Here is a 25,182-nt window from a genome sequence, read left to right on the forward strand (position 1 = left end):
TCACTGTGAGTGCCATGAATTTTTAAAGACATCCCTTCTTTACTGTCCATCTGGGCTCCATCTGCCCAGCTGCTGGTGTTTAAAGCAGACAGAGACACAGGACGGGATACTTCAAAGGCTTTGCATGGCCTCTGGCCCGAGGAGGATAGTGTTCATAAAAAAGGTAGCCTTTTATGCTGGCATGTGCACCACAAAGAGACAACATAATAACTGAAACCTGATTGTTATTGTACATCAACTTTGTTTTGAAAAGCTCAGTATTTCTAAAAGGTGATCAGGTCAACACCAGAATGCATGAAATAATAAATGAAGCTGCTATAAATAGTTATCCTTCATTTTATGTAAGAATTTCGATTCCTAATTTGATTTGGATTTTTAACTCTCTCTCAAAGCTTTCCAAGTTTTTATCAATAATTATGCCATAAAAAGCCTCCACTCAAATCGCCCAGTATTTCAGTGGAGATTGATGGAAACAAATGCATGCAGGTCTCCTAGCTATAGGCTTAATTTAATAACTTGCTGGGAATAAAAATGGAGTGTGATACTGATACAGATAATTCCAAGAGTCAGACATATCAGGGACGCTCATACATGTGTTCCGTTTGCGGTGGTATCACTGAAATAGCTTCACCAGACATACAAATCAAATAATCCAACAACCCTGGCATTATTTGATATCTGTGTAAATCCTCGCTCTTTTATTTCATTTGGCACCGCTCTGCCTCGGCCAGATATGAGGCAGCTGGCAAAATGCCTTGAATAGTCTGATTAATTAATTTAAAACCACAGCGTAATCAGACATCCGACCAGGGCAGACCTCTCGGCTTCATTTAGTCTGACCTTTCAGGCGAAAGAGGCGAGATAGAGGGAAGGTGGCTGGGTGATCCACCAGGAATGCAGGTTTGCTGATATATCTTTCCACCACAGCCTGGGGCAAACCTTGACTAAAAGCTGGGTGTGGGCTGGTTTTAGTTCGCTGAATCCACATCTTGCGTTTATTGGATTTATATTGTGCACTAGAGCTTTTATGATCCTGTTGTTGTCTTGTAAAGTGATTAAGGATGCATTTTTTTTGTAACTGTTTCTGTACAATGTTCTTATACATTCTCTCCTGTCCCCTGTGTTTGTAACCACTACTATGGACCTGTGGTGCCACACTGAGACATTATTTGTGCTGTACAAACATAAAGAAGAAAAAAGGGCAGTTTTCAGTTTGGAAGTGCTCCAACTGCTCTGCACTGATAGAGGCACGCAAAGTTTCTGCTGAGGATCTGAGCTTCCTAGTGGCCACATTATCACCCTCCATCAGGCACATTCCAACAGCCTCCACCCACCTGCCCAAAATAAACTGTACACTCTTAACCCCTTCCTCTCCACCCAGTGCCCTCCAAAGCACCCTACCAGCATATGACATGTCTGAACACGTGTAATTGTAAGCTAGGAGGTTAGTGCTACCCATCAGACCCTCTTTTCGCCCCCTTCTGTGATAGAGATATTAAGTCTACACCGAAAACTTTTCATGATATCTTGATAAAAACGGACCATCAGCTCAGGGTTGCTCTGATGCAGCACTAGTTGCCCGTTTTGCGCAGTGATGACAAGTGCAATATTTTAACCAACATAAATTACAGCCTCACGTGTCTTTTAATTGCCACGAGGGCTTGGTGGTATGGACAGGTGGTGACAGGGATTTTTTTGTGGGTGTAGCTTTCCTGGCCTTGATAGCTGCATCATACAGTATTTTTATATGTTTCAGATGATTGCACAAATACTCAACGGTACATATAATCCCATGAAGCCCTTAATAAGCAGGTTTTATTGGGTTTTTTTTTTTGCACAGGGGCATCTATGACTGTGCTATGCGCATGTCTATGTGCTCAGAGCGCATCAAGTCAAGTTTGCGCTGAAGCCGTTTGCAGATTTTACCGTTTTCCACATGACGGGGAGAAACCACAAACATTAGGTTCCGAACAAAAAAAGAAGAAGCAAAATAAAATTGGTGCACGCCACATACAAATTAAGGCTGAGGTCAACAATTTTGATTTGCTTGAGGTTAGAATTATCAGGGGACAGACTGTCTTCGTCGTGCCAGGCCACGGGTGCAATTATTTCCATCGACTGTAATCATCTGAGGGGAAAATAAGTGGATGTTCAAGACTGGAAAAACCTGGTTTTACAACGTTAAAGACTGTCGAGGAACACCGTGAGCTCGGCACAGATTTTACTGTTGTTACCCAATTCCCTATATCATGCCACAATGCTGAGTTCCCTCTTCTCAGGCTTTAAGTTGTGTAGGCGTGACGCAGTGTTACCCAATCTATTGGGTATCTGACCAGTCACGGTGCTGACTGTCTTGATTATATAACGGTCTGCTGCACTAACACAGCCCTGTCTGATCCTCGGCTGACTGAGGTGCCATGATAAAAATAAAATAATAATAATAAAAACCCAAAAGTATCCATTCAAGTCGTTCACACAACATTTACAGAGGGAGGGGTGGACTATTTAGAGAAGCAGACTATAGGTTTTAGAGAGTTTGAGTCCACATGCTCTGTAATTACAAGAAATGCGCCTTAAATGACATAATCTATAGTTTGGTTTAAAACTGGAGCACATGTCAGCTAGGAGCAACGTGGCAAAGACGTTTGACTTAAAAACAAATAAAAACTAAAGTTAATTGTATTAAAAGCTTTTTCTCTTTTCCTCTGAAGCAGTTTAGCAGCTTGTCTGTTATCTGTCCTGATAAAATATGTTTTATGGTTAGAATTGTGCGACAGGACGTGAGGTTGCACTTTAATGGTGGCTTTCATTATGTAATAAACTGCTGAATGTGATGGCAGCTTAGTGTATATTACATTTTTAAACTGGCAAAACAACATTTAATTGTCACACCATGCAGAAGTAGTTTTGTTGTTTTTTTTATTTAAGGAGGCTAAAAATACTTCTCTGTGAGCAGTTTTGCAATTTGCATAATTGCACATTTTAGAAATAATAAAGCTTATTTTGCTACTAATCTAAGTATTAGGGTTTGTATTTTGCTTTTCTTGTAGGAAAACCGCATTATCTGTGTGTCCTGTTTGTGTCAAATTTAAAAATACCGTAAATACAGTAAAGAATTCAGTTTTATATCACCTGAAATAAACTTTTAACCAACCGTCTTCCCGCTTGCGTTCCCCTTTTATCGACAGCTGCCCTCTATCCAAACTTAGCTGTTGACAGTCTTAAATCTCTTCACGTAAACAGCCCGTCTTTATTCCACCAGGGCCTCCCTCATAATATCCAGCCCACTAGCATGTTTACAGTAAACGGCAGCATGGCAAAGCTGTTAACATGCACTCTAACCCACCCACAGCCCTTCCTGATCCCTCTGAGCTCCTCTTCCTCAGCTTCCAGTCCTTCAAGACTGTTCCAAGGAACAACTTTCTTTCATTCTTAGTCCATATTAGTTGTAAAGTCAAAAATCTCACCAGGCACCAAGCTGCCACCAGAAGAAATTGTCTCTTCAATCATCTGCCTTGACCAGACCGTGAAGTGGCAAAGGCAAACTGAAAACCCTCACCTTAGCCTTTATCAACATTTTGCCCGGTGGCTAGTGCTAATTTCCCACCCTGGTCAGATTACATCACATGCCGCTGAGAAAGTGCAACAGAGTTTTAATGTGAATGGCTTGAGGGCCAGATGTGGCCCACTGGTAAACAGCAAATATTTTAGACTAATCTGCTTCTTTGGCCAGAGTCCCTCCAGTCTACAGCCCTTAATACCATCAATCAGCAGTAATGACAGCAACAGTTAAAGCTGCGGACCTTCAAAAGACTTAAATGGCAACTACAGCTGGGGCAAAGATATAAGAAATAAGTGTTTATGCACGGCAGAGTATTATAATTTACAATGCTATTACTGAATTGGTCACATCTTAATAGTAAGACAACCTCTACTCTGATTCACTTTTATCATATCGCACCAGTTTGTTTAACCATTTTACCCAGCTCGGACTGAATCTGAAATACATACATCCAGTTGCATTCACATAATCGCCTGGTATCTGGGAGATTGTTGTCAGCAGGGGGGTTAAAGTGGGCCAGAATGATCCAGAATGGTGCTCAGACACTTTCGGTTAATGAGCAATTAAATCTGATTGGCACATTTCCATTTTCACAAACTGCAATGGCTCATTTTAGCCAGTGTCACAGAGTCAGTGAGGTCACTCCAAGATCCTGCCTGCACGCTTCCTTTTTTTGTCTCATTTCTGTGATTTGTTCATGGTGTAGATATAAAGGTGTGTTCGAGGTACAGAAGTGGACTGAGTGATTCAAATAGCTCGATTAATAAGACACAGAAAAAAAACATATGTTAGTGTGTGATCATTTTGCTCCCCAAGCTGGAGAAAAATGCAAGCCACAATGGCAAATGTAACACGGCATTATATAATGCACAACGTAGCTGCTCCTCCCCACACACACACATCTGACCTTAGGGTTCCCCCACCTGCCAAATCCCACTTTAACCTCTAATTGTCGGTGCAGACCTCCACACAGTAATGGACCAGAAAGTGATGGTACCTGTCTGAACTGCTCCTCGTAGGTCCAGTCTCCGTGGTCCTGCCCACTCAAATGGCTATGCGTGGTATGTGAATGCAGATGTGCTCCCACTGCTGAGCGGGACTCCTGCTCAACACTGGGACGGACCTTCAGGAGCTGGGAATGGGGGTTAAGCTGACGGTGAGGCAGCAGGAGGATGCCCTTGCCAGGGGCCACTGCATCATGACCCGTAGGCAGACCTTCCTCTTCAAGGTCATCCTCAAAGTCTTCTTCCATCTCACCTTCAAAGTCCTCCTCGTCCCATTTCTGTTTGCTGTGTGCATCACAAATACATTTATATATTGAAAAACTACATTACACACAGAAACTAATCACTAAAATTTTCAGAAAGGTCCAGCAAAGAAATTCACTTACATCTGTTCCTCTTCATCTGACCCCATCATGTCCTTGTATTGCTCCTCTCCTTCATCGTTGTCCTCATTATCGCCTTCCTCGTCACCACCACTGCTGCGCTCCGACATGGGGCTGTCTGACACCCTCTGCAGCCCGGCCGCCGCGGCACGCATGGCTGCAAGAGCCGCTATCTGAGTTTGCTCTGTCTCAGGTGCCGGGCTCCCTATCAGCTCATTCCCTCCGGCCATACGGACCTGAGTCTGTTGGGAGGCGGCTTGCTGCTGTAGCTGCTGCTCCATCAGTAGCTTGGCCCTCTGCTGCCTGTGCAGATTTTCCATGACGGCCTGCAACTTCATCTCCAGGGAAAGTGGCAAAGCGTTCAGAGGCCTTCTTTCCCCTCCCTCCCCTGCTGAAGGAGCACCAGTCGAAGGCCAGTCAGGGGTCAACAATAGGGGAGCAATAGCCAACTGAACCTGCGAGGAGGCAGCTAGCAGCTCGCTGTAGGTCTGGAGGTTACGGTTATGATGAAATGTGGGTTTCTGAGGGGGAGTGAAAGGTGAAAAAAAGAGGAGCTCGCTGACATGCAGTCAGAGGTTGGCTGCAGTTCTGAAGACAGAGGCCTCTCTCTTGTCTCAGTGGTTTTTCCTACAGTTGGGGAGAAACCGAAGCCGGTAGCAGAGGTGGCTGGTTCAGAGAGGCACAAGACGTGGAAGTAAAGGAGGGAGTACAAGTCTTTGCTGACAGCCTACAAAGACCTGAGGAAGAGAAAGAACAGAGCGTCAGATTGCCACTTCCCACTCTCTGTAAAGATCATTACCTGTTCAGATCACCCGTGATACTCATCTAGTAGTTTCTCCATTTTTGATTTTCTGGTTTCAATAATCCTGCAAGAAAACTATTCACTATCACTATTTATGAATAAACAAAAGTTCTGTAAAATCTCAGCGCTACCCTGTCTACTCAAAAAAGGAAAACACAAAGGAGAACAAAATGTTTAATATTACTAACAAAAATGCAAATTGTAATTCGAGATTCCTGTGAAACACAAAATACACAGTCTTTAAAGGCAACGTACATTGTGAAGGATTAGTCAAACAAAACAAAACACGCGAGGAACAGGACAAACTGTTTCAACCTCAACAACAAGAGGAAGTGAAATCACAGGAAGAACCATCACGTTTTTTACCTGGTTGGCTAGGAGTCAAGATGAATTTCAGCCTACTGGCAAAAGATTTTAGACAACGCTCTCTCAGGTTGAATTAATATTCACACAAGTGTCACATCACTGAGGCTTCACTGCTGTGTTTTCCCCTTTAAGAGTGAGACACACAGTGGGGAGTTTTCTGAAAGTCACGTAGGTTGCCGTTGTTCTCCTACACACCTGCTCCATAAGTGCCCAGGTATGCAAAGCAGGCTGTACTATAAGCAGTGACCTTCAACCTATCGACAGTAACGACGTCGCAAAGATCCCCTGCTAAACCCCGCTAACCTAGAATCTGGTCAAAATGCTAAGAGGCGTGGGTTTGGGGAGGCTGTGTTTAGATCAGTCACATACAGATAAGAGCAGAGTCGACAGCACGAGGGGAAATGAAATTCAAGTGCAGGTGCTGGACATACCAAGCTCCAGTCATGACAAGAAGCAGCAGTGACTGTACGCCAGTACTCATTCGGCTATGCTGACTAATATATGAAAGAAACTGATCTCGATAACCACCATCTGGCACGATCTTTGTCTTTCACAAACTTCAGATTTTGTGTTGCGTCTACTCATTGAGTATCCTTTAAATGAAAGCATGAATGATCGTCTTTTCGAGGTTAGCTCAATCTGTATCACAACTACATGCAACGCAGCGGCACACAAACACAGTTCTATAATTGTTTTTTCAGCTGATATCTCAGGCTTGCATTTGCTTTTCTTACAGATGACAACATCTATGAATCCCCTTTGAAAATGTGACCAGCACAGCAAACCTGGGCACAGCATACCTCATCATTACAGGTATTTTCTTGAGCACAGAGGTTGTTTTTCTCCAGCGTGCGGCTAACTGGAATTACACAGGAAATCTCACCAGAGTTTCACGGGTTTGGTAGTATAATTACATGTAGGCACAAGAGGGTAAACAGCGTATCCACTTTTCAGGCCCGCAGTTTCTTGAGGCTTCCAACTGAAAGCCATGGTGCCACTCACAGGAAAATTAACCTTTTTCCATATCTTGTGTTTACATAGCTGTGAATACTTGAAAGTAATACAAGAATCCTGGCAATTGCCAAGAGATGTGTTTTTCCAATCAGCCAGTTTCTCAACAAGACATTCAAATGGAAAACAACAGCTTCTGCAACATTATACCTGTGTGACTCATGCGAAAGATCAACTTACATTTGCACAACATTAGTAATCTACAGAGAATTAATTGTGCACGACACAAATGACACACCAGACCGATGAATGAAAATTTGCACATGACACTATAAATTTAGGTGCCGTTTATGTTCCTGTACCTCCAAAATAAGTATACACTTCTTATACACCGAGTATTACAGAGTCACAGTCTGGAGTTAGATGCAGCAAGAAGTCAAATTCAGCAGCAGAGCTGAAACCTTGCAGCTCATTCTGAGAAAATGCACTTCAGAAGCACAAACTTCTTCCACTACTAAGACTCGAAAAGCTTCAGAGGTGTTTGATATAGTGCAAGTTACATCCCCTCACCCCGACATTATCATGCACCAATAAAAACCACAATAGAAATATTTCAGCCACTCTATACCATGGTGTTAAGAGAAATGTTGCGCAAGGAAACAAGAGCTGTGAAACTTTGTTTCCACATAGGGCGAAGGAAGTGACAACTGACGGAGCAGATGTAGTAAGGCAGCTGACAGATATTCAATATTGATTCAGTGCATTCTTTAGGGGCAATCGAGACGCAACTGAACGCCTGCAGTTGTCAGATGGAAAATAAAGCAGGATTACGGCGCCTCAATGAGCTGGATCTGGTTCGACTGAAACAACTTGTGCACGTTGTATTTACAGAGGGATCCAAGGGGAAAGACGCCGAGAATGACAGGAAGCAAACTCTCGACTATCCAGTAGCAATAAAGCACTAAATGACAAACAAATTCAACGACGCACTCGCACACGTTATCTTGATAGCGCATTTTGCTTAAAGTGTTTTTTTTAAGAAGTCACACATCACAGTCACGCAATTTCTGGTGTTCACTTCATGTTTGTGCCATGAGCATTACAGCTCCGGATACTGCGCCCCTCTCTCTCTCCCTGTCATCTTGTCATATATGTAATTTCAAAGACAGAAGTGATTACAACAAAGCTCGTCTGTTGACTCTTCCTGTGCAGGGGGAAGCAGAAGTGGTCTCTTTGTTTCATGCCACTGATGATCAGTAACATGATTTCCTTCATACTAGATGGTGCAAATTATATTGCACCACTACATATGTTCTCTCCACTTCCCCAAATGAGGAGGTTCGCTTACTTCTAAAGACTTTCTATATGCATTGCAAACGACTACATTGCTGTTGTTGTATACTGCCTGAACTAAAAGAAAATCTGAATATTGTCGAATTTTTCTCATTTTATGTCTGGTCCTAACCAGAGATTCAGCTTTTCAGATTTTAGGTTTTCAGTTATGAGATAAGATATTTCTTTTTAATGTGAAACAACAAATCAGCTTCAGTTTTCCTTGGTTTCCCTGCTATCTGCCAAAACCTCAAATATTTGCTGTTGATTACCACATAAGCTCAAAAAAAAAAAAAAAAAAAGATGTGTGGGAAACCTTAAAAAAAAACAACCAAGTAATAAGCGAGTAAGATGTTAACACTTATACATCTGTGCAGTAGAACTATATAAGCTTCTCACTTTTTGCATGAGCATCACATATTTTTGCCTGTGCGCCAAATGTTTTTTTAAATCGTCTTTGCTGTCTGTCAGCAAAAAACAACAACATTTTCATGCTTCCATGGATCATTTCAGATGCTATTATTTCAAGAACACCTTTATTTGTTTTGGAGCTCTGACTTGTGAAGAGTAGCTAGATGACTAGTTTTTAAATCCCGGTCAGAAGGGGTGGGGGGGGGGACCTTCTGGTTTATATTGGAATCATAAAGCTGGGTACTTATTAACAACAGGATTCGGGGAGTTAAGAGCGCTTAAAAGAACTGATGCACTGCCACTACTCCTTTTTAACTGCAGCAAAATGGCCAGAGGTTGACTCTTGAGTGAGTGATAAAGCATTTAGTATCTAGACCACAGCTTGCTGTGAAATTTGCAGTGAAGCTGTCTGAGTGGCAATGGGTGATTTCCCTTAAAACCCCCTTCTGGGTCTTCTTTGTACTGTACTACACGTGAGAAATCAGCGTTCATGGGGGAAATGTCTCCACACAGTCTTCGACTAGTTATGAGTAATATTTAGAATATTTAGAAGCTGCTGCTCCACTAAGAAATTCTGTGTGTACAAGATCCTGTGGCAAGAAAACAAACAGGTTTCACGCCCTGTCTGTCTTCCTTTTTTGACAGTCAAAATGCTTTACAAACTCATTTACACCAAACAAATTATACCATGGTGTTGCTCCTTCTCTGGGAAACATTTCCATATCTCAGTATGTCGGGAAAAGGGGTTAACTCAGGAGTTTCTGAGAACTTGACAACAGCAGACAACTTCCTCTGCAGTTTTACTGCCACCTTTACGAGGGCTTACTGGACAACAACCCCACCAACATCTGGCTTTTGTAGCCGGTGGGAACAGGCACAATGGCCATTCATTCCTGTGTAAGTAGTCATGAGTATTTATCGCATCCAGCAACCTCTGTCACCTGCCTCCCACAGTGCTTCAAAACCAGAAACATGGCTCCAATATTTATTTATAAGGCATACGAGCTACACACCGCTAACCCCTCAGGTTTAGTCTTCCATTTGGACTAAACTGCAACAGTCTGCCTCCAAGTATGTATTTACAACAAATGAATCAATTATATAGAACAGCACTTTATATGTACAACCAAATTATGAAGAATAGATCTCACAGGGACCACCGATAAAACCTCTGGAAGAAAGTCCACTTATTTAAAAAAAAAAAAAGACTCTGGCATTTGTGTGGATATATTCCTTGGGTTCATTTAACAGCTAAGTCTAAGTAGACACTACCTGCTGGGATAGATAGCAGGAAACCATGAGTGGGTGAGAGAAATTGAGGAACCACTGGCACAGAAACGTAAGCAGCTGGATGAATGGGGTATAAAAAAAAGAACACTAGCAGCTAATGGGTTAACCCTGTTTTTTTAAACCCACATTTGGGAAGTGGAAGACTGCAAGGTCTGAGCAAACAGGACAGAGTGATAAGAATGGGAGCTAAGGGTCTAATTCCAACAAGATAAAGTGACCCAGGCTGGCTCAACATACAAGCACATACAGACTCTTGATAAATGAAAGGAAAACCCTGAACCCTTAACCCCATACACAGAGGAAGGATCTGGTGGCTCTGTTATGCCATGCTGGCTATTTTCCTGCCAGGTTTTGGCCACATCTGTCCTCTTGGGGAGCGTGGAAGGTGAGGGTGTCACAGCAAATACATACAAAGCTGTTCAATTGATCATCTTTAACTTGAGATGAAACATTTCTATGCTGATGTGAGAACTCTCTTCCAAGATGGCATGCGTGCCACAATGAGCAATGAAAGAAAGAAAGAAAGAAATTCTCAGAGAGAAAGAGGAGTATTAAAACCCAAGGGTTTTTCCTCAGCGGGTACGTTCATGTGCCAGCAAGATTGCAGATTGTTTATCTTGCATTTCACATTTGGAATAAAAGTGTTAATTTCCTTTCATGTACTGAAACAACAAACCACCTTGTTCCTGATAAAACATCTGCGGTTTGAGATGAGCCGTGTGAGGTCTCTGCAGGTCCTGAAACTAGATATTAAAATGAATGTCTGTCTGTTCTGCTTGACTAAAAATCTGAGAATTCGATTTTTTTAAAGCTGTAATCTGCTTTTTGTGCCTCGTCTCGGCGTATTGCTCGCTGACGTGAGTGGGTGGGAGACATTGTAAAAGTTGTTTCGGTTTAGTTTCCGTAGATGGTTCGTGGTGTACGTTCTTTCTTTACATCTAGTTTAAATAAAAAAAACAAAAGAGAAAAAAACAAGCTCAATCCAAATGGACGTTAGACAGACTTAAATGGCATCGATGTTTTAACGCGATGCGGGTTAACTGAAATCCTGCAAGTTGTTATATCATTCAGCGTGCTGTCATGCATCGATAGTTTGTACCATACTGTTACGTTAGTAGAGAAACAGGCTTTGTACTGATATTATCAACAACATTCCCGGGCAAACATACGTCTGCCTGCCCCTCCTGAATATTTCTGTCTGTCTTTACTTTTAATATCAACGCTTCGTCGACTCAATCATCACACCTGAATTTATCAGATTATTACACCACGGTGCTCTCTGCAGCAAAGTTTACACACTTTTCTCAACAAATAAAGTAACACAAATTATTTAAATACTACACACTGGAGGTCACAGAAGAAGAAGAAAAAAATGCAACCACACCCATTCTACTTCAAACTGTTTATGTATACAAGCTGCTTTCTGTGTACACTAATTTACATAGGATCCTTTTAAATAAAATAAACATATACTTGAACAGCCAAAATACTCGCACACAATTACTTGCAGCAACTAAGAAATAGGCAGAAATCGTTACTTTAATTAACAAGTTGCGTTCTCCTCCTGAGGCAAAACATTAACCGGAAAGGCTGTTAACCTGAAACTGAAATGAACAACACGCCTATAATTTCAGGTAAGCAAATATTTTAGTTGGAACACAACAACTATTGCAATAAAGAAAGAGAATCAACTGAGTTAGTCACAATAAAGTGTACTTTTCAGTCTTTATTTATGTCCACTGTGTGCATTCAAATAGTTAACATGCTGCTTGGATATTAACTGAGGATAGAATTTAAAATGACAGATGTTTGCAGCAAAGGATTCCCGATTACTTCTGAATCTAGACAAAAAGGGAAAAAAAGGAACGGGGTGGGGATAACAGCAAAAAGTCGGTTAGTGGTGCTGGTCTTGATTATGCCTCACTCTTGCATTCCTCGCAGTATTACCTCGTAAGGCAATAACACAGGCTCCATTGAACCCCAGTGGAGCAACAACAAGATCATTGAGGAAGTGTCGCACAGGCCGGTCACGTATTTTCCACTGAACCCTACCAGCAAGTCTAGGCCAAATCTGATTAGCGCCAGCTATGCTATAAATTAAGTGGGCATATAGCAGCAATAATCCAGCGATCCACTTCTCAGCAGTGAAATCTGTGGCCATCAAGCAACAGGATTAAGCTGTGGACGCAAGCGAGGCTAATAGTGTTTTGCATGCTAAAACCACCGTATGATCTACAGTGTTCTGATTTCACTCGAAGGAAATGTAAAAAGCCTCTGCATGTCAATTGGAAACAGAGGAAAGTCACTGCTCCTTGCTCACATGTCTGAAACACTCTGAAACAATATGAGTAGTATTATTATTAATAAGCAACTGTAAGCAGTGCGAAAGGAAAACTGCTGAGGTTCAATACTTCTAGGAAAATGGAAGGAAATCCTAAAAATCATAAAAAGATTCAATTATAAGGCTGGATACTGATATATGTAAGTCAGGTAAACAAAAAAAAACAATACGAGCTGCTTAAAAGAGGTCATAGAATAACCACAGGAACAACATGTTACCATGTGTGTGGAAAGGTTTGCATTTCTGCACGTCAGACACATGTAACTTCAAGGCCAAACAACTGACAAGGAAAATGTTTCTCTGTTAGACAGAAGACCGTCCCTAACTGCCTGAAAAGTTATCAGCTGAACATTCAAATTAAAAAAAGAGAGGTCTCTGCTGATTCAGCTGAAACGTTTGCTGCTGATAATGCCTCGCTGGTGGATATTGACTTTGCCATGTTACAACCCTACGAGAGCTTCGAGCAGACACTGTATTATTACAGGAGCAGACATAAATCTCATGTGACGACAGCTCTGGTGGGGAGACGCAGACCATTCTTAAGGAGGCTAACGCAGTCTGTGCTGCAGTGAAAACAACAGATGACATCAGTATTTTTATGGTTAACTCTCTCATGGCTCGACAGTTTCATTTGTACCGGCTGGTACCCGTTCTTTGTTGTTCTGTTTTGCTTTTTTTTTTTTCATTTTTCTTTTGTGCAGCTAAACCGCATCCTGAAAAAAACAAAACAAAACAAAACAAAAAAAACACAAAAAAGAAACAGTTTTCTGAAACAACTTCCAGAGAAAGTGAACAAACAAGTCACATCAACAGATCAGTGCTTTCATTTTAGGCAGCTGTTTTGTGTCCACTGATCCATGTTCATTTCTGCTTAAGCTTTCAGTACTTTACTACGTGTCTATTCCCTTTATGGTTTAAAAAAACAAAACAAAAATAACCCCACTACTTTTTTAAATACAATTAGTGCATTTAATCAAGCCACCTGTACTGCTAATATTAATATTAACTACTTTAGTACCTCCAGTGATTACTATAAAGGCAGTTACCAGGTCAGAACTTTGCCATGAAAAACAGAAGCTCAGGAGACAGGCTGCGTGTTGCAGCTCGCAGGTTTCAGTGCACTGCCATTGTGGCTCCAGAGTGATGATATGACGCCGCTTCGTCTAGCATGGGAAAGGTGGGGGGGGGGGGGGGGGGGGGTATTTTTCATTGAATGGCATGAAAACTGGATTAACTTGTCGGTTTATATAGAGACTACATGGTCACGTCACTACATTGTGATCTTTTACAATCCATCCTTTTGTGTGTACACGGTTGATGGATGATTGGAAACCTAAGATAAAGACTTCTTTGCACACAGTGAAAAGGAAAAAAAACCACTGCTGGTGGTCAGTTCTGTATTAGATGTGGATTAAACATCTCTGCCTAATAAATACCAGCAGCTTGATCTGCCAGCAAAGGATTTATATTTGATTAAATTAGTTTTTGATTACTCGGGTGGGTTGTTAGTGCCAGCTGACACAAACGTAATGCTAAATGTAACAGAAATGCTTCAGGTCTGATGGACACGTCAACATGTTGCAGCTGTGGCCTGGTATCTGGGCAGATGAGCACGGGGCACCTGTCTGGCGCCGAACCCACTGCGTTCACAAAGCTTACATCTGTCTGAGCAGGTTGGTTCAGGACCTGCGGGCCATCCCAAAGCCTTAGTCCTTTCCTTTTGCCTACGTCACTGTCAGGCCTGCTGGGATTCCCTCATGACTCGAGCCCACGTAATGAAGTAACTGTATGGGTTTTTTTCCCCTGCATTTTTTGGCTACAGTTAAAGGCCCACGTGCTGAACAGTGCCTTCAGAAAAGCAGCTTTTGGCACAAGAACAGCTGAAAGGCAGCCAAGCCGCGCTGCCTCCCACTACTTTAATAGCAGGAAGGCTTGTGGTGTGCAGACAGCACTCAACATTCACAGTAATACAATCTCTGCTGATACAGAAGTGTTCAAGTAGTCAATGCAGTCCTTGAGCCAAAGCCCACACCCCTTGGGAGTTGCAGGAAGGGTGACAAATTAAAGCAGGAAAATAGCCCTGAACACAGTAAAAGGTTTATAGTTTGATAAGAAAACAAGTAGACTTGTCTGGCCTGTCTGAGCATGTCTTCCTGTCATTAACTCGCAGCCACTAACCAGTTTAGTGGCCAACTGCCAGTGTCTGCCGTTCACTCAGCCGTGATGCTCGGAGGCAAACTGAACAAGCTATTTGCATGTGACACTTACTACTTCCAAATGATCTTCAAATACACTTGGGCTGAGATCAGGCACCGCTGACGACAGGAAGCTATGTGGATTTTTGCTTGTAAATGACAACGTGACACTGCCTCATGCTGATATGTGCATTTGGCAAGGTGAGAAACAGTGAGGTGTGAACCTACCAGCGGCACAAACTCCTTAAGACAAAAAGAAGAAGAAAACGTGAATTAAAACAAAAGCAGAAGTCTGGCTCTACATGGAACACACATGACTAATATATAAGGTGTTACATGAACCTGAGATGGTTTCAATACAGAGAATCCCAAAAAGCAGATTAAAGAAGAGGCCAGAAGGGACTATGTTAAACAGCAGGAGAAAGAAAACAGAAAACACACTCCGGGAACCAGCAACAGAAAGCAGGCATATCAGTAGAAGCCAATGCAATGAGAAGACAGACGTGGCCATCGGCCAACCCACAATACATGTGTCAGCAGGACTGATATCTAGATGATAGCAGGCTCAATCGCCTACGATAATAAATGGAACAAAAAAACCCCCAAAAAAAACCAAGCAATGAGTGAGAAACACATTACATTTTGCTTTGAATGCCAGTCATTTCATTTCTAATCTACAATGAGCCAATCACAATGTAAAATAAAAGCCTGGCTTGGTTCAGCTGCCTTTCCCTATGCCGCTGTCAAAGGATACCATATGGAGAGGGGACCAAACAGATTAGCGGTGCAGTTTTTCTAAGGTGATTGAGGAATGGTGGGGCGTGGGTGCCATGATCAGGACCTGGAAATCTCTGTTAAGATGATGCCAAGTTCTGCGACTCAGCAGCTCACACTTTCTTTGTGTCTGTCAGCAACAACTTAAGAAGTAATTATGCCCACTCAGATGCGGGACGGCTCTCAACCTTCCTGGCGGCGTCTTCTCCTGGTTCACCTTTTTGGGTTTCAAAAACACCCGTCCTCCCATCAATTTGTGTGCGTGCTGAAAACTTTTGCAAAATTGATGACCACACAAAGAACATTTCAAAACCGTGCCTGTGACCTCAAACCACACAATGGACCACTTTGTTGCATTTTTGCAACAGAGAATCATGAATCTGAATCTAATCCTTTGATTAATAGCACAAAGATATTAGCCTTTTTAAAAAAAAAACTTTTACAAAGAATCACTCATCCTGATGGAAGGGAAAAGCATCTAAAACCACCTTTAAATAAGACAGTGAAACCAGACTTGACTGTTTTTTCGTGTCATAAATGTTTAATGTCATCCAGACAAATGTACTCTACGGGGCATTTCCTGTGCCTGTACTCCACTGTCCCCTTTACTTGGGGAGAAACTTTAACAGTAACCACAAACCAAATGTTAGTCAGTTTTGGTTGTGGCTGCGAGGTTCCTCGTGAGACAAAACAGGCTATTATGAGAGAAATACAGTTTGAGGGCCTCTCGACTCTTTTGGATGAAACGTTAGCCGTCCCCCTTTTTCACAACTGCGGACGTCACATGAAAACAGTCTGCAGGGCTCATACTGTGGACTTTCCCACTACCATGCTGTAGCACTCAAGATGGCACATTGTGTCCAAGCCACCACTGTGACGCGACTTTTCTTTGGAATATTTTTGACTGGACTTGATTTTATCTAGCTGCGTCAGAGTTGCACTTACACAGAAATGTCAGCAACTTACGGGATTTTTATTTTTTTTTACGTGTAAGAAACTGAAAAAACCCTTGAACTCTAGTGAAGATCATCTCATTCAGACATCTCGTGTAGGGTTATTTTCACATCTTTAAGTACATCTATTTTCTTACATTTTTATGTTTTTGGTTGGTTTGTTTTTTTTACATCAGAGTAGTCCATACTCCCAAGAAAGATTTGAGGTTTTCAGAAGTAATTTCAGGTTTAACAGTTTTATTTTCAGTGTAAGTATTTAACTTCTTTCCTAGGTACAATTCTTAACCTGGAAACCTGACAGTCTGTGCTTTGACTGACAGATGTGTGTAAGCCTTTGAAAAGCATGTCACCCCTGAACGAATAGAACTTCCTTGATGAGAGGCTTCATTCATTCATTCTTCCTTTTTTTAGTGCAGGCTGTAGGCAATTTCACAGCCATCAAATTGTCCTAGAGGCCTTTATATAAACATAATCCAGAGAGAGGGAGCACTTATGCCATGTACTTACTTGTTGATAAGATTTGCAAAGTCTACTTACTTTTTGATAGGTCTTTATTTGTTCATCTATTTGCTCCCTATACTACCAAGACTTCTTTAGCCTGAAGCATTGTGATTACAGGTAGTCAGATAATTTAAGAAAAAAAGCTGGCATTGATACTGAAAGGCTTATTAACGCAGGAATTCACACAGTCAACATTAATCTCTTCTTTTCCGCTCTAATATGTAAAACTAATGCTTTTTGCTCTGTGCTAGAGCTAAAATTACGTTGGTTTGGTTTCCTTCTTCGGAGGAAAAATGCAGCACTGACCCTGTCCATGTCTGCTATTGGTCATCTGGTTCCAGCTCCGCCTCTTTTATGTGAAAGGACAGAGCTAGATTAGGAAAACCTGGTTTTACGTCCACTGTCGCGTGACTGTGGTTTAGAGTCTTATGGAGCTACATATGTTAACCTTGCTTCTTAGCACAGGCCTTTGGGGCTGCCTGCTCTTACTAAAGTGAGTGGCATGAAGCAGTCTTAAAAACCTGCTTCAAAGTAGTCCATAAAGCCACCTTTTGGTCTCCGGTGACTCCCCCCTGCAAAAACACCACCACCACCTCTCTTCTCGTCCCCTCCCAGCTAATGCAGAACATGGCAGCCAGACCTCCAGTGAAGGCCCCAGCTGTACTTGCAGTTACATGCACTGGCTTTTATATCTAACTTAAAGGGCAATGGGATGTACTTATGTTACACAATCATACAGTGGATGTGTAATGGCGGTGTGGGTTCGAGCTCTACGGGACGCGGCGTCAGACGTCGTTCAAAATGTATATATGCATATATTTATATACGTTTATTTAAAACCCCCACACACATACTTTAATTTGCACTTTTAGCCGCGAAGATTTAACAGCGAGAAAAAAGCGCTTTGTCTGTTATTGGCACGTAACGAAGCCGGTGTGTAGTGTGACTAATCCTCCTGCAGTGTGAACTTACGGCTTTACGTTTGGGACGTGGTTGAAGTGACAACGTAACGGTCAGAAATCGACTGATAGCCCTTATTACTACGGTGACACGGTTACCAGGTAACACCAGAGACTAACTCTGCTAGTTATTAAAATGACAACCTTTTCTATTTTTACCCTTCATAGTATTAATAAATATATACACACACACACACACACACACACACACACACATATATATATATATATATATATATATATATATATAAATAAATATTTGAGGGGTGTTGGGGGAATAGTTTACAAAAAAGTGCCCTTTCAATCAGCGTATGGTTAATATCTAACCGTTGTGAGTGATTCACGGTCCTTGAGTCCATCCGCTACCTTTGCAATAGGCAATTAATCAGACATTTGAAAGCGTATCGATAAAAAAAACTGCGTCCTTTCTAATAAATGACGAGACAAACACAAGGAGGAAGCCACGGAAAAGTGAACGGAGTTTAAAGGGTAGCTCGAGCACAAATAAAGCGAGCGAGACACAGAGAGAAAATAAACTTACCACATCGGCTTCCGTTCGGTATTCTCACTCCTCAGAACCGGAAGAAACATTCCTTGTTTTCTCCGACTCTGAATCCCGAGTGCTCTCGCTCTCACCGGTTACGCGCAGAGGAAAAAGCCCCGGAACGAGGTCGAAGAGAGGTGATTAGCATGTATATCGACTAGAAATGAAGTGGCTTCATGTGACTGCATGACACCCACTCGATCGGCTTGCGCATGTAATTGTGTTTTTTAGAATTTGCGTGGCGCTAGACAGACACGGAGACAGAGAGAGAGAGAGAGGGAGAGAGAGGCGTGGAGAGACTCTCCGGTTTGCACACTCACATCATTGGTTGACAAACAGCAATCAGATGCAAATTCCTAACCTCTGAATCAGCAGGGGCCAGCCCTCCCACCTCCCCTCAACCTCCCCAACCTCCCCTCCTCTTCCTCCCGGACGCCCCCAACCCCCGCGGCAGGGTAAGTGCAGGGCTATAAAGTTGGAGTGGGGCAGAAAGCTGGGGACGTTAGAGCAGATGATGCAAACTTCAGGCACACTTTGCATTTGGTGTCCCTGCGGTATTTAACAGATGGACAGTAGCAGGTGAATTAAAGTAAACGTAGCAGTGTCAACAGACGTCAGAAGTAGCGGCGCAGAAAGAGAAGGGGGAAAAGGTGTGGTTTAATGTGCGGCATTTCGTGGGCCTATTACAGGGGTTTAAAATGTGAATAAATAAAAATAAAACGTAGCGTAGAGCAGAAACAGCCACTTGCGTAAGGACACAGTGAAGCTGTTTACAATCAAACTACAACAGAAAAGGGTTATTTAATCTGCCAAACTGACTGAATTCAATTTCCCAGATAAAAATATTTCTATAAAATATTATAAAATAGAAAATATTTTATATTTTTAAATTCTGTTGGTCTAGCTTCCTTCGTTAAAGGAAAAATAAACCCAGTAGCCAATAACAAGTAATTATATGGCCAGTATCACAGATACCAATGCGGATACAGATATTTATAAATTTTAAAGGTGGTTTATGAGATGAATCAACATTAATTTGCTAAATTTAGAACATATTTTAATTACCATATACATTTTTTAATTTAAAAAATTGGTTAACAGTGGGCAACATACTGAACTATGATCTGATACAATACCAAAGTTGGTATCGATATGATCGATATTTGATTGATCATCTCTGTAGCCCACAATGAAACACTGTTTTACTGTTTTGCTGGTACTTGGGATCTAAAATGCCAACGATGTGCATATGATATTTCTTCTACCTTGTATAGTATGCATTTTTGTTGCTAGGTTATGCTGCATCTGTTTATTCCAGCTGTGTCCACTCTGCTTCTGTAAAATTGTGAATTCCCCTTTAATTATTAAGATATCTTATCTTACCTTTTATTAATCACTTTTCACAGCGTTTGTCATACTGCAAGGCTTTAATAGATCAGGCTGGAAAAATATCCTGCATGCATTAGTTATTAGAGTCAGTGTTTGTTTGTTTTTTTGCACCTTCAGGCCTCTAAAAAAGGTATCTGACTAGAATAAATGATTAATAAAATGGTAATAAAAAAATACAATTGCTCCCAAACAGAGAAAAACAATGAAAATCTTTCTCCAAACACTTTATATAAAGTTTGCAATCAAAAAATTATAATGCTCAGTAAAAAAAGAAGTTGTGTAAACCCATTTGTGTTTCCTGTGCTCATTTTTAGGGAGTATCCCAATTCAAAGTGCCCAAAGTGAGCTTTTACGCGAAGCTCGTTTCATTTAGGGTTAATCGAGTCTAATTTGGCTCTATCTTAATCGTTGATGGTTTCATTTTATTTCATGTCGCAACATTCATTTTGAAAATATGAAGGTGGCAAAGTGGTTGAACGTTTTACTTTCACAACACGTGTAGCTCTGTAATCTGAATTAGCAAATTAGACTGAGATAAAAATCGATTGCAATACTGTACAACCGCTATTTCGTGTTTTTGTTTTTTGATAGAAGCTTACGCCTCTTTGTCAGCTGAAACTCTATTTAACTGCATTATTTTAAATGTCTTATATGTCGTCGCATTTAAATGAGGAAATAGTGCACACATCTGTTTCCAAACAAACTTTTCTGTCTCAAAATCCCAAACTTTAGGTGTTACATATCAGTGTGCAGTGTGTAAAAACACGGGAACAGCCTCTAATGTTACAGTTGGGAATGGAGAAATTACAAACCACAATGCCTTCACACAGATTAAACTTGCAAAAAGTGCACAGAAAATAATCCCTTTAGCCACAGGTAAATAATCTGGAGGTCATTTCTGCCCTTTATCTCTGATAGTTTCCAAAAAAAGCTCCTGGTTACATCTTTGCTTAAAAAAAAATCATGTGGGAATCAGACAGGTGAATGCTGACTGGCTGATAGCCCGCTGCAGCTGTTAGCTGAAATGTACAGCTCGAGATATTTAAAACAGAAAAGTGATCCCGTGTCTGCCTCATCAGGTGAAATGGGATCCAGGAAAGCAGTTTGCTCATTGCCCCGGTCCCAGAGAGACATGTAATTAAAATCAAATGGGCCCCTGTCGCAATGACAGCTCTAATTTCACACTTGATACCAAAATAATTAAAGAGCCCGAAGCGTTTTCAGTACAAATGAACTGCTGCAGGGGTGTGGTTGGCATGAGGAGCAGCGGCTTTAACAGCAAAATACAAAAACAGTCATTTTGCTTTTAGATATAAATAAACAGCCAGACAAAAGCTTCAGTGACAACAATGGAAGGATTACTTAATGAGAACATGGACACACAGTTCTCACCCTTATATTCTTACATAAACAGAAAATAAGTATTCCTGTTTTCATGTAAATACTGAGTGCTAGGCCTGTGCGCTACTCAGTGTTTGGCATGCAAATATGACAATCGGTTTGGGCTTGTATTTAGATTTAAAGGGTTTAGCCTGGAGGGATCTTATCTCTGACCCGTGCTCTCATGATAAACAGCAATAAACTGTGTTTCAGCATCTTTATGGAAGGCTGCGAAATAAAAAGATGCTCATATTCACTTGCATTTGTTACCCTGTTATCTTCATGTCGGTTACCTTCACGTGCTGCTCTTTGGCAGTTTTACAGCTTTTATTCTGAACATCTTTCTGAAGTGACTGGTTTTTGCTTGTCTTCAGCAGAAACTGGAAACTAATCCAACTTGCTGAATGTATTTACAAAGTCTTGTTTGCCTCCAGTGCAGTCTCTTTGTCACAAATGTGAGAAACAAATTAAAAGGTGATCATGCCAAAAGGTAGTGAAAAAAATACAAAATTGTGAAAGCAAAGTGCCAGAAGAGTAAATACATGGTCACAAACTGTGTATCAGGTTAAATTGTCTAAATGAGGGTTATGCTTGTGTTTTACTATAACACCATCTAGTGGAAATCTAGTGCTCATTGTTCTTTGACAAATACTTTTCCAGAAAGGCATCACTGAAAAGAGATCAAGTTGTTATTCTTTGATCTGTTATGTTTTTAAGTTTCTATTTTCTCTGGTGGTTGTTACTAGTTTTGTTGTGGTTACTGCACTTGTGGGAAGTATTAGAGCCCAACTTTGCTGTTCAATTATTTAGTTGTAAAAGGTAAATGATCATAAAATACATTACTGTAGGGCAAAATGCTCCTTCATTAGCTGAAGCTTCTGCACAACACAAAACCACATGCAGTCAGGCCCTTCAATACTCAAGGTATGAACATATCTTGAGGAGACTGCCATGTCATTGTGATAGACTACAATCAAGAGACATCTTCATGAATGGAAACAGAGAGGCTTCACGACAATTCAGTCTGTCAGTTAGGGTGGGGACAGCTTATGACTTGGGGAGTCATAAGCTGACCAGATAGAGCTTCACAGTGCAAAAGCAACCAGAACTGAAGTCAGATACAGTAAAGGAGGAAACAACATTTGATATCTATTAGTTCTACACTCCAAACAGTCAATTATTAACCATAAAACTTGCTTGTTCAATTCAATTTGAGCCTTTGAAAATGGGGGGATTATATAAAAATGTCTAAATCCTGAATGAGAATTTTCAAGGATTTCAAGCACCTGTACAAACCCTGTTCAATGTTCACTTGAAAGACCACCTTATAAAGTACTTCTAGCTGAAATGATGAGGACAAAATCCATGCTGCTTGTTATGTGAAAAATCTGAAAGTTGTGGCTGAATAGACAAACACAGTGAAAATCTTCTGAAGTCTCAGTGTTCCCCTGTGTGTTGATGCAGACTGTGTGCACACAGAAGACTCAGTGCCAGTTATCAATTTAGTTATTTATTTTTTGCACTACATTAGATAACATTAAAATAGTGTTTTAAAAAATGACAATAATATTCCCAATTGTGTTATTTTTGTGTTGTAGTCTTTATGAAAACAAACAAACAAACAAACCAAAAAAACCCTACCTCATAATCTTTTGAGTCTGTTATATGGCGGGGTGCTGTGGACACCCAAGTTTCTGAATGCAATAACTCAAGAACGAGACAATGTAGAATTTTTAAATCAATACCATGGTTGCATTTACTGAAAATCTGTAAGGTTTAAATCTCAGGGACCTTGACTTCAAGGTCAGAGCTCAACTTTTCTAAAGAAAAGAGGATTTTCCCATTTATAAAACATGTATGTCTACTAGGAGGCTAAAGGTTTGCACTATATTTAAAAAGAGTTACAAACAACAATTAGATGATGCTTAAAGCTGGTTTATTTAATAAACATCCAGTTTATTTCCAATTTGGATCAAATTAGGTCTGATTGAAGGACCGATGTAATGGTAAGTTGTACGCTGCTCCGCTTTGAATATTGTTAAGAACTTGACACAGAGATTACTTAATGGATTTTATGCAAAATTGTGCCTCAGTTCAAGAACATATTCATCAGTTGTTTTTATTTTTTTAGGCTTTTTTTTTTTTCCTTTTAAATTTTCACAAGAATTGCTAGTTCCCCTGGAGCAGGGGTCCCCAATCCCAGTCCATGAGGGCCGGTGTCCTTGCAGGTTTTAGATCTCACCCTGGGTCAACACACCTGAATCACATGATTAGTTCATTACCAGGCCTCTGGAGAACTTCAAGACACGTTGAGAAGGTAATTTATCCATTTACATCAGCTGTGGTTGATCAAGGACACATCTAAAACCTGCAGGGACACCAGCCATCGTGGACTGGGATTGGGGGCTCCTGCCCTAGAGTTTTGGCCACCCCATCAACTGATTCCCTATGAGCAAGCAATGAGCGACAGTGGGAAGGAAAAACTCCCTTCTAAAAGGAAGAAACCTTCGACAGAACCAGGCTCATAAAGGGACAGCCATCTGCCGCGACTGGTTGGGGTGGGGGGAGTGAAAATTAAAAAAAAAAGAAAAGAAAAGCCAAAGTGATCATTATTGGAGCAGCTTAATTAATTCTTGCAATGATATCTGCTGTTAATGCCTTTTTCCAATCCCTGTTTGTGTTTTTGTCATTTTTGTCTGGGGTTGAAGCAATGCTGGATATTGATTCTCTGTGATCTTTCTGTTTTGAAGACTGCTGAGAGATCACAAGGTTTTGTCCTCCTGTGATACTCAGTGCAGGCCTGGGTTGAAAAAGGGATGGTGGAGAACCTCTGAGGGTGTTATGCACTGGTTTGGATCCAAGGCCAACATCTGTTTGATTAGGCTGACAGATAAATGTTGGATATTTCCCCGACAGCTAACGTTCAGTAGTCGTTTGAGTTCACCGAGACAGTTAAGTCTTATGTATCGAGTGTCCTTGGACTGATAATTTGTCTCATCTTGAAATTGTCTTTCGGTCTTAAATGTCCAGCGCTGTCCGTTGTAGTTTTCTTTTATGAAATACAGGGAGTGCAGAAGTATTAGGCAAATGAGTATTTTGTCCACATCATCCTCTTCATGCATGTTGTCTTACTCCAAGCTGTATAGGCTCGAAAGCCTACTACCAATTAAGCATATTAGGTGATATGCATCTCTGTAATGAGAAGGGGTGTGGTCTAATGACATCAACACCCTATATCAGATGTGCATAATTATTAGGCAACTTCCTTTCCTTTGGCAAAATGGGTCAAAAGAAGGACTTGACAGGCTCAGAAACGTCAAAAATAGTGAGATATCTTGCAGAGGGATGCAGGAGTCTCAAAATTGCAAAGCTTCTGAAGCGTGATCATCAAACAATCAAGCGTTTCATTCAAAATAGTCAACAGGGTCGCAAGAAACGTGTGGAAAAACCAAGGCGCAAAAGTCAAGCGTGCAGCTGCCAAGATGCCACTTGCCACCAGTTTGGCCATATTTCAGAGCTGCAACATCACTGGAGTGCCCAAAAGCACAAGGTGTGCAATACTCAGAGACATGGCCAAGGTAAGAAAGGCTGAAAGACGACCACCACTGAACAAGACACACAAGCTGAAACGTCAAGACTGGGCCAAGAAATATCTCAAGACTGGTTTTTCTAAGGTTTTATGGACTGATGAAATGAGAGTGAGTCTTGATGGGCCAGATGGATGGGCCCGTGGCTGGATTGGTAAAGGGCAGAGAGCTCCAGTCCGACTCAGACGCCAGCAAGGTGGAGGTGGAGTACTGGTTTGGGCTGGTATCATCAAAGATGAGCTTGTGGGGCCTTTTCGGGTTGAGGATGGAGTCAAGCTCAACTCCCAGTCCTACTGCCAGTTTCTGGAAGACACCTTCTTCAAGCAGTGGTACAGGAAGAAGTCTGCATCCTCCAAGAAAAACATGATTTTCATGCAGGACAATGCTCCATCACACGCGTCCAAGTACTCCACAGCGTGGCTGGCAAGAAAGGGTATAAAAGAAGAAAAACTAATGAC

The 25,182-nt window shown here is 41.3% G+C and overlaps 1 protein-coding gene across 4 annotated transcripts in view; it reads right to left on the reverse strand.

Moving 5' to 3' along the window:
- The window catches only part of arid3a (AT-rich interactive domain 3A), a 41,146-nt gene extending 21,966 nt beyond the window's left edge, over positions 1-19,180 (reverse strand). Inside the window, exons 1-3 of one of the 4 annotated variants that reach the window (XM_026194842.1) lie at positions 18,689-19,180; positions 4,953-5,686; positions 4,560-4,851 (exon numbers count right to left, since the gene is read on the reverse strand). In XM_026194842.1, coding sequence (XP_026050627.1) covers positions 4,560-4,851; positions 4,953-5,287 — 627 coding nt within the window. In that variant the 5' untranslated portion in view covers positions 5,288-5,686; positions 18,689-19,180. Of the gene's footprint in view, positions 1-4,559; positions 4,852-4,952; positions 5,687-17,837; positions 17,998-18,365; positions 18,647-18,688 lie in introns of those variants that run through there. The other 3 variants (XM_026194841.1, XM_026194844.1, XM_026194843.1) reach the window with 3 other exon arrangements.
- Between the last annotated feature and the right edge of the window lie 6,002 nt (positions 19,181-25,182).

The sequence above is a fragment of the Astatotilapia calliptera genome, chromosome 15 (genome assembly GCF_900246225.1).
Source record: "Astatotilapia calliptera chromosome 15, fAstCal1.2, whole genome shotgun sequence".
Classification (NCBI taxonomy): Eukaryota; Metazoa; Chordata; class Actinopteri; order Cichliformes; family Cichlidae; genus Astatotilapia; species Astatotilapia calliptera.